Source organism: Miscanthus floridulus, chromosome 13, assembly GCF_019320115.1.
Source record: "Miscanthus floridulus cultivar M001 chromosome 13, ASM1932011v1, whole genome shotgun sequence".
NCBI lineage: Eukaryota > Viridiplantae > Streptophyta > Magnoliopsida > Poales > Poaceae > Miscanthus > Miscanthus floridulus.
Genome location: NC_089592.1, coordinates 14,963,227 through 14,980,221, shown reverse-complemented (window position 1 = coordinate 14,980,221; position 16,995 = coordinate 14,963,227). Strand labels below are relative to the sequence as shown.

General features: G+C 43.1%; 1 protein-coding gene and 1 pseudogene across 1 annotated transcript; one reads left to right on the top strand and one right to left on the bottom strand.

The window, feature by feature from the left end:
- Nucleotides 1-1,196: 1,196 nt before the first annotated feature.
- On the top strand, nt 1,197-12,931 carry LOC136499500 (achilleol B synthase-like; annotated as a pseudogene).
- Nucleotides 12,932-13,264: 333 nt separating this feature from the next.
- Nucleotides 13,265-16,946, bottom strand: LOC136501699 (factor of DNA methylation 5-like). Its single transcript, XM_066497224.1, has 6 exons — nt 16,875-16,946; nt 15,063-15,922; nt 14,763-14,944; nt 14,517-14,606; nt 14,142-14,426; nt 13,265-13,962 (listed from the first exon to the last, which is right to left on the bottom strand). The coding sequence occupies exons 1-5, from the start codon at nt 16,877-16,879 to the stop codon at nt 14,166-14,168; spliced, it is 1,398 nt and encodes a 465-aa protein (XP_066353321.1). The 5' UTR covers nt 16,880-16,946; the 3' UTR covers nt 13,265-13,962; nt 14,142-14,165.
- Between the last annotated feature and the right edge of the window lie 49 nt (nt 16,947-16,995).

Genomic DNA, 16,995 nt, shown 5'->3' with positions numbered 1-16,995 from the left:
GAATCCACGGCAACATGAGCACGGCGCGCGGTAAGTCCTCAGAATGTGTCGCCCGCACGAGCTGGGCTTGACACGGGGCGACGTGAGCAGGCGGTCGCGTGCGAGAAGCTTCCGTGGTGCGCGTCGCGCTAGCTGGGCCAGGCCGCGGAACAGAGACGCCACCCGGTTGGACTCTAGTCGTCCCCCCTTGTTGTTTCCCACGGATGCATCGACTACTACTCGTGTGTATTGTTGGAAGAAAGGTGATGTCGAGATGCAAGAAGAGACTAAGAAGAATGCAAGAACAGCCAGAGCCAGCAGATTAGTACACCGTGTACGTAGATGAAAATTACGCAATAGAGCGACCACGCTGCAGATCGAAGGAAAGCAACCATCACGTAGAGGTAGAAGAACTGCTGCAGAATTGCGGAGAATTTTTATATTTTAATCCTCTTTTAATCAACTAGCAAATATGTCCGTGTGTTGCAACGGGAAGTATAACATGCGGAGTCACTTGGACGAACTGCGGCTTGGAAGTTTATTCAACAATTGCTTTGTGCGGTCGAAATTCATCTTGGAGACAGACAGGGCCGTGCCGTCAAAATTCGAGGCCGTGTTCCAAACTCTAAAAGAGGCCCTGCTGGCCATAAAAAATAAAATGATATATGCATACATAGCGATGCGGTAAATAAAAAATCATACCTATTTATTTTGTGGATTGCATAATTTTTATTTGAACACAATATCATTCTCTTAGTGTTCTTTAAATTATTTAACAGAATTGAAATAAAAAGACTTGTTTTCACTTGTTGAGTAGTAATTTGTGATCCTCGCAAAAAAAAGAGTAGTAATTTGTTTTTTTTATCGGATGTGAGTGTATGCACCATCGACCGTTTTGCGCAATACAACAGTTCTCTGCATCTACTTATAGCAATGAGTAATTATTCATTAACATAAAAAAATATTTGTATCGATAAATATAAAATAATTAGTAAATTAGATAATTACCTTCCACGAGTTCAGGTCTTAGGAATTAGAATTTACCCCTTGTGACCTACACCTGGGCGCTGGCCTCCAGACCTCCACTATCCATCTGGCTTGCAGCTTGCTTGATCACGGAGATGGAGAGACAGTGAAGCCAGGATGGGAGAGCTGAGGACATCAGGTCGCGCCCCTGAGCCCGTCACACCGGCGTGGGACCTCTGCCTGGGGCCGCTATGTCCACAAGGCCTTGCATGATGGTTGGGCATTGATAGTTCGCGATTGAGATGGTGTTATCTAGGGATTAAAGTTTAGGAAGTGTCACACATCGGGTGTTTGGATACTAATAATAAAATTAATTACAGAAGCAGTGACTAATTCGCAAAACTAATCTATTAAGCCTAATTAATCCATCATTAGCACATGTTTACGGAAGCACCACATCATTGTCAATCATGGACTAATTAGGCTTAATAGATTCGTCTTGTAAATTAATCTTAATCTATGCAATTAGTTTTGTAACTAGTCTATGTTTAATACTCTAAATTAGTGTCAAACATCCGATATGACATGGACTAAACTTTAGGAGGTGGGAACAAACGCTTCCTGAGTAGGGAAACCAACCTCATTCATTTTGACAACCTAGGAGCAGCACACATATGTTTGCCTTTTACATCCACCATTTTTTTTCTACATACACATTGTATGTAACTTTTTTTCCTTATTTTTTCAATGGTAAAAGGTGTATATTCCAGAATTTCTTGTAGCTTTTGTAACAAAAACTTATTCACCATTATAAAAACTTATCCAGGCATACGATGGTGTTCAGTGCTGGGAAGCTGCCCTTATTGTACGGGCATATTGCTCCACAGAACTTGCAAAAGAATTTGGTCCAACACTTTCAAAAGTTCATGATTTTCTTAAAAATTCACAGGTACAATGTTTAATATGTGGATTCTATTGTTAAGCAAAACAATGCTTGCATATGAACTTCTAATATGTTTTTTGTTTTTTAGATTCGTGAAGACCATCCTGATTACAAAACTTATTACCGACATAGATCTAAAGGCTCATGGTGGCGCGGCAGGGGCTGACGTGGCGACGACCGGAAGGGCTGACCGTTGACGTGGCAGGGCCTGCCGCGCCAACCATCTTGGCACAGCAGTGCCGCGCCACGGCGCATGGCGCGGCGGTACCTAGACCGTTTAATCGGAACTTTCCGCGCCGATAGTGGAACTTACTCTAGGTATTGCTTAACGTAAAATCAACAGTGGATTTATTTATGTCTTTTGTTGAATCCTTTTCACGGCCGAATATTTTTTAAGGGAACTTATTTTTTTTTGGCTTTTTTGCTCCTATATTGTAGGATCGGCAGCGACGCGACCATAGACCCCGACGTCGAGATACCCTGGGACTACCGCTTTCCGAACTAGTTGCTACTTAATCTCAACCGGCAGTGATGGCCGCGATGCATTGAAACGAATATGAAGCAATAAATGAAGTCCGTGCGCAAGTTGACAAGTCGCCACATAACATTTTCATTAGTTTGACATAAGTTCGACATAACATAATCAACTAAGCCTGCAAGTTTCGGACATCAATATTGATTCGACCTAACAAACTAAGACCCAGGAGTGTAAGGATCCCTCGGACGCCTCTGTCTCTTCGAATTTGTTGGCAACACATTGGGAGTGTAGCCAACATCGGTGTGGTTGCGTTAGCGGTGCGTACGGCTCATACCCTGCAAGTATATGATATGCACGATTACTTATAATATTTATGATTGTTAGTTCATGGAGCCTACGTATTTAAAGAAGCTACCTTTGTTAGTACCTGTGAGGCTCCTTGGGTACCAAGCGGGGCACCACCTAGCTGAGACATGCCGATCTCGTCCTGCGGCCAATCGTCCCACTGGTCGTGCTGTCTGCGGAAGCTCGAGGGTCATCATCGTCATCCTCGTCGTCCTTGGTTGTAGGGTCCTTCCCAGCGCTATGATGTGGTGGTGTACGCAACGCGAAAGTGTCACCTGTCACCGGCTGAGAAGAGTTAGCTAGTGTCCTCAAAGAGGCTGAAGACGTGCCACCCGACTACGCCGGTAGTGGCGGTTCCTCATAAGGAGTGTCTATGCAGCTCAGCTTCTGAGCTAGCTTCCTGCAGCTCTTCTTCACCTTCTGCATAAATAGATGTTAAAGTTAGTGCATTTCCCAAATGCATATACACTAAAGAAACATTTTCGGAATGGACAAGTTTATGTTTACCTCCACAAAAGCCTCGAGAACGCCTGGCCCATTGCCTCTAGACTCATGAAGCCGAACGCTGCTTCGTTGGACATCCTCGACAATTGTGTCTTCTAGGTATAGAAACGTGGTTGGACAGTTTTAGTATACATACTTAATACCAAATGGATACAAATTATACCATTCAAGGAACTTACCACGTATCTTTGAAGCGGGGCTCTCTGTAGCTGTGTGTCCTCTCTAGTGGCAACGTCGTACACATCTTCGATCACATCTTCCTCCGAGACCTCATCAATCGCCTCCTCAGTGTATGGGGGCTTGATATGTGTCCTCGTAGACCTATGAAGCCACCGCAAGTACTCGTCGAAGGTGTGCTGGTCGTGTGGAGGACCGCATGGACCGGCTGTCATTCCCTGTTCTCCCACAAGTGGATGTGCGTGTTGTGTGTCACACGCCAATCCTTGGTCTTGTACCTCTTCCTGCGGTCATACCTGCAACAAAACGATGTTAGTTGTACCACACACACCTCTAAATTATAGCTTTGTTATTAATCGATAATGCACCCATGCAATCCTTGGTTGGTGGAGTAAAGCGGTGGTGGGCAGCCTGACGTTCTTCCAAACTGTCTGCAGACCCTGATGGGCAAGTGAATCTCGACCACATGGAAGAAAATAAGAGGGACATTGCAGCGATACTCGTCTAACTCGTCCCTAGTGACAAGACTGAGATAATACTGGAGCTCCAGAGCATCCCAAGGACACCAATGCACCTGAACATTTCGTAATTGAGTTAGGTTGTGATACAGTGTACATCGAACAAGACACATGTATGATAGTAAAGAGAGCGTAACCTGGTGCTGTGTCAGGATGTCGAGACCATCCGTGTACTCCCTGTACTTGCGCCTCGCATTCCCTCTAACTAACTCTGCTTCCGTCCAGATATACAGAGCTGTAGGTAGTGTATCCTGCCTATTCCATTGCTGCATTGAACACAATAATGAATTAGCCATTAATAAACTCATCATATCTAACCATATCGAAGAATATAATGAACCGAAGTACTTACCGGTAAACCAGTATTAAGGGGCCTCCCAACGGCCATCGTTCTCAACACCAAACCTGGAGTAGGTACGAGCAACCCCCAAGGTTCGCATACCCTGAGGTGCGACAACAGGCAACACATAGTTGTCGATACGTCTATGTCGGGGCTGCGCTGCCCCAGCTATACGTCGCTATGTTCTCCCACGGCTGGCGTAGTATGTCAAGGAAGATCCAGCTGATGGTGTTGCCCGAGGCGTCTGGGAAGAGGAAAGCACCAAGAAAGTGCTAGAGCCACACTCGAGCGAACCTGTCGATCTAAGCCTCCTCAGCCTATGGGTCCAAGTAATCAAAGTGCTATATGATCCATGACGACGAAACACTGGAACTTTTCCTGAAATTGACCAAAGAAAATGAGACCCGATGGCTGTAGGAAAGCAATGCAAGTATTAAATAGGCTTGAATTTCTCACTTAATTTTCTTAGAAGCCTCGTCGTCCGGTGGAAGAAAGCCAGTAAACTGAGCCACCAGCTCCCTCCAGTGATCATTGTCAACTATCCCTGTCACTAGAAGTCCCCCCAACCGAAGGCCATAAATAGCCTTCACGTCCTGCATGGTCAAGGTCATCTCGCCACAAGGTAGGTGGAACATGTGGGTCTCAGGCCTCCACCTGTTATAAGAATAGAACGACTATTAGTTGCCTCAAATTTGTTACAAGAATGTTTACGTACAAATAAGGCACTCGCACCTGTCTACAGCTGCAGTAAGTAGTGCTGGGTCAAGGGGCGGAAGACTGTTGTTGACAACACGGACAAGCTCGAGGAAGCCGGCACGCCGTATGTACGGCGCGTAACGCTCGTCCCACTGGTGTGCCCTGGTGTGCGTGCAGGGCCTCAAAGGAGGCAAGGCCACCTCTGCGTCGTTGTCACTCAAGATGTGTGCTCGGTGCTGGTCGTCGTACTCCACCTCAAGAATGGGATACAATGGGTGCTGTGTGGGAGGAGCTATCCTGTTACAAATTGATAAACAAAGGGTTAGAGTATTCAAATTAACATTATGTAGCATTGCAAAATTTGAACTACTTGTTATGCAATACGAACACAATATGAAAGCACATGTATATATTTAAAGTAACATTAACAGACATATTAAACAACTTCATTAGGAATATAAGCATTTGACGAAACTTCGTCAAGTCATCAAAATCGACGTATCACGAACTAGTAAGTACCGACATTTGAAAACTAGTATCTATACCCAAAAGCCCTAACTAAATAACTAACTATAAACTAAATAATAAATATCTAATCAATCCCTATACCCAAAATCCTAACTATACTACAACACACAACCTCAAACCTACAAACTACCAACCTAAATTACAAACAAATTCACTAACCTAACTATCCTAAATCACTAACTATACTAAATCACTAACTATCCTAAATCACTAACTATCATAAATCAATAACAATCATAAAACCCTAACTATCCTAAATCACTAATTATCCTAAATCAATAATAATCAAAATAGCATGAAATCGAGAGGGAGGTACCTTTGTAGGAGCAGACGGCCTTGACGCGCCGGCGTTCGTGGCACGGCCGGCACAGGCGCTGCACGGCGGGAGTGGGCGGCCGCGGCGTGGGCGGGCGGGCGGCCGTCCGGGCACGCTGGCGGTGGGGCACTGCGCGGCGTGCGGGAGGGCGGGCTGGCGTGCGTGCGGGCAGGCGGGCTCGCTCGCGATATTTATTTGGCCCTGCCGCGTCAAGATGGGTGGTGCGGCAGGCCCTGCCACGTCAATGGTCAGCCTTTCCGGTCATCGCCACATCGGCCCCTTGCCGGGCTTTTGGCCGCTCCATGGCAATAGGCGCGGCCAAAAGTGTTAGTTTAAAAAAACAGAGAGGGTTAGATTTAAAATTAGTTTTTAAAAAGTGTTAAAATTAAAAAAAAATTTGCATATGATGGTGTTCAGTGCTGGGAAGCTGCCCTTATTGTACGGGCATATTGCTCCACAGAACTTGCAAAAGAATTTGGTCCAACACTTTCAAAAGTTCATGATTTTCTTAAAAATTCACAGGTACAATGTTTAATATGTTGATTCTATTGTTAAGCAAAACAATGCTTGCATATGAACTTCTAACATGTATTTTGTTTTTTAGATTCGTGAAGACCATCCTGATTACAAAACTTATTACCGACATAGATCTAAAGGCTCATGGACAGTTTCCACATCAGATAATGGTGGTCTGTATCGGACTGTACTGCAGAGGCACTTCAGGTGAAGATATTCTAATCTAGATGTCTACTCTTAATATATAGAACCAGACAAATCTTCTGTGGCCGTACCACCTAACTAAACTTAATCCCAAACATACTTGTCATCCTTGTTTAGACACTCAGTACCCAAAATACCTATCAAGTTCGGTTTCGGTAGTCCATCAAGTGCACCACATGGGAGAACTCGAAATTATCCACTTTTTTTTCTAGAATCCATAATAACTGATAAGCTTATACATCAACATTAATCATCTCATACATCGTAGAGTTTTCCAAATAGTTTCATACATACATCACAAACTTAAGAGTTTATTACAACAAAAGCAAAAGTCCAACACTTGCATGTAGAAGATGAATTAGCAAAATAAGAGTTTTGCCTCTACATGAACTAACAACTCAAATGATGATATAAAAGCAACTATGAAGGACGTCTTGAAAGGAATCCTCCTTGTGCCCACCAGGAGGAACCCCACACCAAATGGCAAACAAGGATCACCCATCCTAGACCTCGTCGATAGGCCTGAAAAGTGGTGTTGACCTAGTCACTCCTCATTATCAGCATATGCAACATGGGGAATAAAACCCTAAATACTGAAGTGTACTCAACAAGCTAATACTTATCCGACTTGTGGGAGTAGACTCCCAACTCTCAATTTGGTTTGTTGTCTTATTGTTCCTTTTGCAGAAAGCTTACTAATAGTGGGCCCTTATAAGTAAATTTTAGCAGTCATATTAAGTTCATTACTTAACCATGATAGGTAAGCAACTGTACTATTTTCAAGCATGAGATAAGTTAAGTAATACCATCATCCTTATGTCATCCTTCACAATCCATTATGTTCGAGTTGTTTACGACAACAATAGTAAGATAGGAAGTAGTATTCATATCCGAGGAGAGAGCGATTCAAATCAATTGTACAACCAGTTAGGGGTACCAAACAGACGCATGTACAAACCCTGCTAGGTCCGCATAATAAGTTAGTTGTTCCCGAATCTTAAGCGCATAAGGACTGAACAGACCCGGACGCCCAGAGAACCCAACCCCACAGGCCATGTCCTAGATAAGCTCACTATGAGTTACAGCTGTGATTCTCTATCACCATCTGGCGGCTGGTTTGTCCGCATGTGTTTGACACACGGCGCATGCGCGGCGGCTGTGCGACCAGGGGCGACATCGGCATCGGCCAGGCATGGCCGGTCATGCGCGTACATGTGGCGGCGGTGCGTAGCGGCGGCACTCCGATGAAGCCATGGCTAAGCAGGGTCAACGGAGGGGCAGGACATGGACCGGAGCTCATCTAGAATAGGCAAGTGTTGATGGCTCCCTTGGAGAAGACTGGCTACGGTTGACCGCGGCTTCCCATGCGCGCCAGCGGTCCGATGCCTCATGGTGGCGAGGCTGGCTCCCTTGGCACGCCTAGGATCCTTTCTGAGGCACCACATTGATGGGGCGGTCTTAGGACGAGGCGAGGCAGAGCAGGCGGCCAGATCAAGCAGAGCACTCGATGGGTTCGGCATTGGCACGAGGCGAGGCGCTTGCAGCACGACAAGATAGAGGAAGCAGGGGAGATAGCGTGCGGTGCGGCATGAGGGCGAACGGAGACCGGACAGGCGCTGGCTCGGGGCAGGGACACGAACGCGGGTCGGCCGGCCGCGCGGTGAACGTGTGTCCTCCGCGGAACCGGGCGGGCGCGGCGCGGGCTTAGCTTCCTTCGTGCGGCAAGGCACCGGGCGGGCGTGGGCGCGTGGCCGACCGCCGCAGAGCGCACGGGGTCGTCCTCGTCCCCCAACTGGCGATGGGGGCGGGCAGGGCTCCGGTGCCGTGTGGCGGTCTGCGTTTGGCGACATCGTGGGCGCGGCCAGGGTGAAGCTAGATATACGTTTTTTTAAAAAAATTACACAATACAACACGTGTTTACACTTACCCTTATGAACAGATGCAAACCCTACCCCTATAAGCATTGGATGGTCTGCATCTAGGGGTTTTGGACGCATGAGTGCGTTTGGTGATTTTCCAAAACAAAATTTGGAAGTTATCAGAAGCAACACTGCATTGAAAGTTGTAAATTTTGTTTGGAAAGATAATAAAATATCAATCTTCCCTTTTATAAGGGTGCGAGAGATTAACTTTTTCTAGGAAACTTTGCTGCCTTCCTATATGCAAACTTTAATTGAGCGGACTCTTCTCCATCTAATTATATTAAGAAAAGCGCATATAATTTTTTTTCTTATATTTAACCATCAGTTTCATTTCTTCAGGCACTGCTCTTGCTATCAAAGTTACCACCAGAACTAGTTGGGGAACCAATACAAGGACAGCGGTTGTATGATGCAGTGGATTGCTTGCTATCTTTTATGGTACGCATCATATGACAAACCCCTTCAGCATTATTAATTAGAGAAATGGAATTCTCTTTATGATTCCATTATCTTCTTTATGTATTTTTAATAAAATTGGGACTTCAGTGCTGAGGTTATTGATCACAACCTTTTTTTTTTTTTTGGTATCGGTGAAGAACAACGACGGGACATTTTCTACATACGAGTGTAAAAGAACGTCATCCTGGTTGGAGGTGAGTGCTTTGGTTGCTCCTCTATTGTCTGCAATTCAATTTTTCAATCACCGTGCCGATTCATTGGGTGTAGAACACACGATCTGCAAACAGTTTAATAATCCTCTCACTGCAATGCAAGATAATTTTGTTTCGATGGAAAAATTATGTTTTAGAAATGTATAAGCATACCACCACACCAGGACCATGCATGGCAACATCTTTAAACCTTAAGAAATTTACTTTTCTGAAGCAATCAGAACATTTTGAGATCATAATTGATTACAATAATACTGTTAAAGTATGTTTTTTTAGATAAAGGAAACTTCATGGGTCTCGGACAATTACATCAAGATGATACAATTACTCCTAGTATACCAAATCGAAGTCTCTAGGCCCATATTGAGTGTTGAACATTATTCACAGTTGTGGAGTTTGTGGACATTATTAACTATGGGCCTCAACTGGCCTGCCTGTAGGCACTCGGCACCCGTGAGAGAGAGAGAGAGTAGGAGAGGAGCGGTCTGGTGGACGGCTGTCTGCGTGGCTTGTGCCACGGACGGCTGGGCTAGACTGCCTGGCCTCTTTCCTCTCTTCTTTTCTATTTCCGTTTTTATTCTAAATAAAGGTAGCCCATATATATATATATATATATATATATATATATATATATATACTCGTGCTTAAGTATACATGTATATTTTTGAAAGGGTTGGTTTAGGTTACGAAAAATCCATAAGAGTCAACTCAGCCATGTTGGATTTGTTTATTCGGCATGTTCGTTGGTTGGTTTCTGGGCTAGTTTGGGCTGGCTGATGCTGGTTTGTTGTGAGAGAAAAACATTGTTGGCTGGTTGAATAAGCCTGGCTAAAACCAACAAGCGAACAGGGTGATTAATGCAATATATGATTGAAGTGCGTCCCCTAATTAAATGAATTTCAATTTGGGCGACTTCCAATATTTCTAAATGCACAACATCATCCAAGAGCTTTTTTACGAAAATTTTTAAAAATCTTGTATTTTCGGGTTACGATATTTTGGGATTATTACAAATGGGGAGAAAGGAAGGTGAAGAGGTGGTCGCTGCTGCCACATGCATGGCGGCTGGTGTTGGTGGACATCGAGGCTGGCGATGGGAAGTCTTGTTGATGAGCTGGTAGTTTTGCTGCCTCCAGAGCAGCACAAGGGCCTCGATTCCAGAACTACTCTAAAATAAGAGGCTGTTTAGTTCCAGCAAGTTGAAATTCTGGGCTACTGTAGCACGTTCGTTTTTATTTGGCAATTAGTGTTCAAACATGGACTAATTAGGCTCAAAACGTTCGTCTCGCAATTTCCCACCAAACTGTGCAATTAGTTTTTTTCGTCTATATTTAATGCTCTATGCACAGGCCGCAAACATTCGATTTGACAGGTACTGTAGCACTTTTAGGATTTTGGGTTGCAACTAAACAAAGGGCTAAGGATGGAAATAACTAACTGTCATGCTGATGAACTTACTATTTGGGCAAACAAAAATAGAAAATCAAGTGAGGATTTGGTTGTGGCAAGCACTTTGTTCATTGCATAGTGATGGATCAGAAAAAGGTTGTTGAAAGCAGTCAAAAGATCGATGAAGTAACAACAAAAATAATAGTTAAACTTCAAGAACTATGAAGCGTTTTTTAAAAACAATTCAGTGTTCTGCACAGATTAAATTTTGCTCCAAATTATTCTGTTTTGTCCTAAATTATTCTGATTTGGCCTGTCTTGCATGATTGTACTGACCTGGCTTCCTTGTCATCAGCTTCTCAACCCTTGTGAGACTTTTGCAAACATCATGGTTGATAATCCGTAAGTGATGAATATGTGTCTTTACGAGAAGAAAAAACAGTTGTTTCCTTTCTTCTAATGACGACTCCTTTAGTTATGGGAGGTGACCTATCATCTGAATCCATAAAACCAATTGACAGATGCGTTGAATGCACATCATCTGTTCTACAAGCTTTGGTTACATTCAGAGATCTGTGTCCAGGCTACCGCAAGGATGAGATAGAAATTTGTGTCAAAAATGCAACAAAGTTTATTGAAAACGAACAGCAACCGGATGGCTCATGGTACCTAGAACTTTCTTTTATTCAGTAAAAAATATTAAAAATTTAATTATGCTAATAACTAGATTATTCCTTATTCAACAGGTTCGGTACTTGGGGTATCTGTTTCATCTATGGGACACTATTTGCAGTAAAAGGACTAGTGGCAGCTGGAAAAACATACAAAAATAGTTATTCAATCAGAAAAGCATGCAATTTTCTTTTATCGAAGCAGTCAAGTACTGGTGGATGGGGAGAAACATATCTTTCAAGTGAAACTAAGGTAAATATTGATTTTCCTTATGTGATCATGCTTGCATTTTCTTAAGTGGTTTTGTTAGCTCATATCTGATTTCAATCTGGTCGTCTTTAAATATGATATGATACTTCAATGGCTGTATTTGGCTATCTACTTAGTATCCAAAGCTGCTCACTATCCAACAACAAAAAATCTAAGCCTCCATTAAGGTTGGTAGATGTCACTGCAGAAACCTACCGTCTATTGGTAAAGATCTATTCTAACTACAATCCTAAGTCAGTGTAAGTGTCTCTGGTGCAATCATCGATGACAATTTTATAGTTTAGCAAACTCACATATGTCAATATTATGGTGTTGTGGTATAGTGTCTGCAGATGTTTGAATTGTGCTAGTTTTTGCTATGTTTTTTTATGAAGGATTTTATTAATTTGCAATCATTACATCGAGTTGATAGAATAATCATGAAGTCACTTACCGGCCTCTGCTATGTTAGTTATGCTGAAATAGCATTTAATCTAAAAATGGCATTTAGGGATCTGCTTACATATTTCTCTAGCAATTAACAAAATGAATTCTCCACACTTGGGTACAAGCGCAAGGTATCTAACAGTCACAACTAAGCTCAAAAAAAAAATCTAACAGTGACAACTAATTGTCTCCATGTTCACAGACTCAGCAACTATCAAGTGCATCTTAAGGCTACTCCTAATGCATTGTGTCATGTCACTCTTTAAAAAAACAACTATGTTGGCTGAGTCTTTATTATAATATTTTGCAGATTTATGCAGAGGCAAGCAGTCCTCATGCTGTCAACACCGCTTGGGCAATGTTGGCTTTACTTTATGCTGGACAGGTATATTTTCTGCATTACAGCATTTCAATTTCGGTGAACAAATTATGAACAAAACCATCCTGATCTCCGTTTATTATTTCATTGTCGTGGGAATGGAAAGCAGGTTGAAAGAGATCCAACACCATTATATCATGCTGCAAAAGAATTAATCAATATGCAACTGGACTCTGGCGACTTTCCACAACAAGTAAGTCTTCAATTCTTTTGCACACACATATATTTTTTCCATCAAATTAAGCATCTTTTACCATTTTATAAATAGAACTATCATGTACATAAAAAGCTAACATGTTCTCAATATAATAAATTTACAACTGACCAAAACAACATTCTCGTGCCCACTTTCTGTTTCCTTGTGCAAGTGGAATTGTCCTCTGTGCTTTCACAAAAAAGTTGCATTCCAGAAATATGGCTTGTGCATAAATCCATGTCGATCTCCAAACAAGACATTGATGATCTTCATAGCTTCGGCTCTTTACCATGAACCATACACAGCATTCTAAACATGCAACAATATTTATGGTACTATCGCTTTGGTGGCAGGAACATGTTGGAGTGTCTAACCGTTACATGTACTTCAATTATGGTAACTACCGAAACCTGTTCCCTATTTGGGCTCTCGGAGAGCTTCACCGCCAATATGTTGAAAGGAAGATATGTAACTAATGTGGATATTCAATATTTGCTTGCGATAATATATAAGATAAATGATAAGTATTGTATGCAATATGGAGCCATGTATATTGCAAGCAAAACCACATAAAATTAGTAAGAAATTTTGGGCAAATGTCTACAGATCCAAAATAAATGTCCTTGGAAAAAATTCCATGGATCCATAATACCTGTTGTATATGTTCTGAATGACAACGATATGTAAATTGCTACATTTACTATTTCAAAAATAATTTGTGCAAAATAACTATCTGGCAAAAATATTGCAAATAATCCTCCTATTTGTTCAGTGAGAATTGGTGTTTCATGTGTTGCCCGAGGGCACAAATTGCTATTCTCTTCACATAGATCGAATTTATAGAGTTCATAAGAAAGTGCCTCAATAGTCTAGGTATTTGTATCTCTCACTCTAGAAGACCATATCAATTCAAGTAGTTTCTAGGCTGGTTAGAGAAGAAAATCTTGGATGCAGTCAAAGAAGCAATTATTATGAGGGTGTTCCCATGTTAACAAGATGATGTGAGACAAGTTTATTCAAGGTAAAAGCAATATAGGGCGGGAGAATTTGACTAGGAGCAAGGGTCATTATGGTATAATTTGGTGGACGTATGGTATTATGTTTTTAATGAAATTTTTTATGACTAGTATTCAACTTTTACAAAAATGAAAACATGCACACTGAATTTCAAGACTTGCATACTATGGAGACTGGGATGTTTCTATTTCATCCTTATCTAAATAATGGTGTGGGACACTGGGTGTCTACGGCGATACTAGTGGGGCCGTGGGGGAACCTGGGAACAGGAGGTTTAAGCTGCTACATAATCATCAGACATCAGTTCATTATTCATCAGACAAGTTGCTTCATGGAGAAAAAACTCATATTTAGTTCAAGTCAAAGAAAAGCACCAAATGGTAGCAGTAAACACTGTTTGCAAACATACTTTTGCTTGCAAGATAGAAGAAAGGGCTTCTCATCCAGTTCACCCATCCTCTTGATTCCAATGTTACTACGACTACGAGGACCTAATAAATCTGTCAAACCCTGCAAAATATCCACAAAATCTATCTCAGGCAGAGTCAAAAGGACAGATGGGCATAATCTTTAGGAATCCACATCTATAGAAGGCATGAATCTAAATACGATTAAATTTGGAAAAATGCATATCTAAATAAGGCATGTCTCTGCAGATTTTCTGAAAATATACTGGCATATGATAATACCGTGATCAGCTCTTTCTTTGCACGTCAAATCTCATCACTGGCCATCCTTTCTTTAACAACAAGAGTTTGATTGAGATCTTCCAGATGTTCCATCTCTTCAATTCTTTCATTCAGTTCTGCTGTCAGCTCCTCAGAACGTTTCTTCACATCAACACCCTCTCCTTCAATGTGTTTCACCACCTCCAGTTTGCCTTTAAGTTGTTCAATATCTAGCTCCAGCTTTTGCTTTTCATACACCTGCCTTTCGAACTGCAGGATTCTGTTCACAGCGACCTCCTTCTCTTCCTGTTTGAGTTTTGGAACCCAAAATAAGTTCGGGTGCATGAAAACTAAAAAAAAACTCAGTGGTATCAACAAGAAAAAGGATGTGCGTACCTTATGTTTCTCAAGAAGCTGTAGCACCCATTCATCAGCTTTCTGTTGCTCAATTCTAGCCATGTTGAGGGAATCATTTTGGTCAGCATTCTGCGGGGAAATTAGTACGAAAGACAGGTATCAGAAAAGAATCATTATTGGCAAGACTATGAATACAATTCAGAAACTATCTGATATGTGATACAGTGATAGAGAAGATATGGACAATAAAAAGTAGCACTAATAGAAATGGGGATGCACCCATACCTTTTTCCTCTCTTCCTCCAGTTTTCTTCTTTTCATGTCAGTTTGAGCAACTTGTTCATTGAGCTGCCTGGACCTCCATTGGATGTAACTCTCTTTCTCAACCAACTCATTTCTCAGCTTTTCAGTCTCCTGAAAAACTATGTGTGTATGTTTGCGAGCAGCTGACTGCATATTCCTCATTTCTGTGAAAAGGATAAATAAAAATACAATAGGCACAATCATTTTAGATAATACAAATGAGCATAACATCCATAAAGCTCTAACAGAAGAATATTTCACAACTAGAATCAATGAGCGTACCTTCATTATAACGTTTGTGCAACAAATCACTTTCTTCCATGACTTTCTGAAGGGAGAGATTCATTTTATTACACTTGGTACTCTGTTGAGTCAAATTAGCTATGAGATTGTCAGTCTTGCTGGACATCTCTTGTTCCAGTTCAGAAACTGTCTTCGGGCCACCATTTGATGACAAGAACCTACCAACTGGGTCATCTGATTTGTAATCCTCTTCTTTTGCCAGCCATCCAAACACATCCTTTACATGTTGCTTTGTTTCCTTCCAGTCCAGTTTCCCCAAGTGTTGTGACTTGAAATAGTTGTGGAATGCTAAGGCGTTCTTGAACCCAATGCAATCCTTGGTGAAAAGAACAATGACGTAGCCAGTATACCCATTGTCACCATCCACAGCAGTAACTTGCACGGGTTTGAAATCAGCTAGCTGCTTCATCAGTATGCCTCCACCCCCCTGGGTTTGTTCGGCCAGAACATTTGTGAGGATGCCCATCCAGGGCCAAACAAACACTTCCAGATCTTGCACTGGCTTTGGAGGGTTACTTAGCGCAATAGCCTGACATGGTGGCAATGTGGCTGCCGCATCAGCATGGTCCTCTTTGAGAAGTTTCGCTAGGGCCTGGTGGTTTGCCTTCACCTTTGCAGCACGGTTGGATGCGCCCACCCCAACAGCGTGCTGAAGCAGCTCGTTGTAACGGTAGTCCTGCTTCTTCTTCCCTGGACAGAATGGGCACCTGAACCTGTCACTGCCCAGCCTTGCCACAAACTTGCCAGCCTTCAGGTCCAAGTATGACTTCTCAGCATAGTCATCAATATCAGTCTTACTTAGCTCTGATGACTCATCAGAGCTGCAGTCCATTGCGGACCTAAGAAAAACAGAAATATCCAGGTCAGAACTTGATTCAAGAACAACAAAATAAGCTGGGCAGACATAAGAAAAAACAGAAATATCCAATGCAGACCTAAGAAAAACAGAAATATCCATTGCGACAGCATATTGTTCTGACAAGATCCAAGAACAACAAATAAGAAAGAACTGGTGTCTAGAAAATTATAAGCTGGCCAACAATCCCAAAAGGCACCAGCCACCGCCAATCACACCCCAAGCCCAGGCCCGGCACACAAAGCACAATGTACCTCGACCTCGATGACAGGCAGCACCCTAGTGAGGCAATTTCGCGAACAACTTAAGCTGGTGGTCAAAGCAGCCAGCCAGCCAGCCACGCCGAGGGTTAGGGGTTCCCCGGCGGTGCCCCGCCCCCAGCGCGCGCACGGAAACCGACATCGACGCCACGGGACGAGACATGGGTGGGGGTCGGCCGGGTCAGCGACCACCCCCAACCCCAAGACGGAGCGTAGAAGCGACCGGACGAGGTCGACGTCAAGTCGCTGCGGCCGCCGGAGCCGGCGGCGGCGACGAAGTGGGTGCAGACAAATGGGAGCCCGGAGCCCCGGACCGTGCGGGGTGTGCTAGGAAGGAAGTGGTGCCAGGCCCATTACGCGTGGGCTTGGTGATGGGCCGGCAATAAAATACGGCCTTATTGTTTTCCCCACGGGCATCGACTAAAAAATGATCTGTACTGTAGTTGAAAGATGGTGTTTTCTTTCTAAAAAAATGGAAGATCGTGTCGAGATGCAAGAACACACCAAAAAAAAGAGAGAGAGAGAATGAACAGGCAGCAGCAGAATTAGTACGCGTAAATGGAAACTATGCAAGAGAGCACACCGTAGATGCAAGTAAAGCAAACATCGCTAGAGGTAGTAGAAGACGATGCAACCGCAGGTTAAAGCAAAAGTGTAGCAGTAGTAACACCGTACCGCATCTCGTTGCAAAAGTGTCGAGAGGGGAGAGAAGGCGGTAGAGCTCGTGCACGTACAGCGGAGCGCAGAGGCCGGAGGAGGAGGACGGTGATTTCTCCTAGATGAACCAACGGTTCGG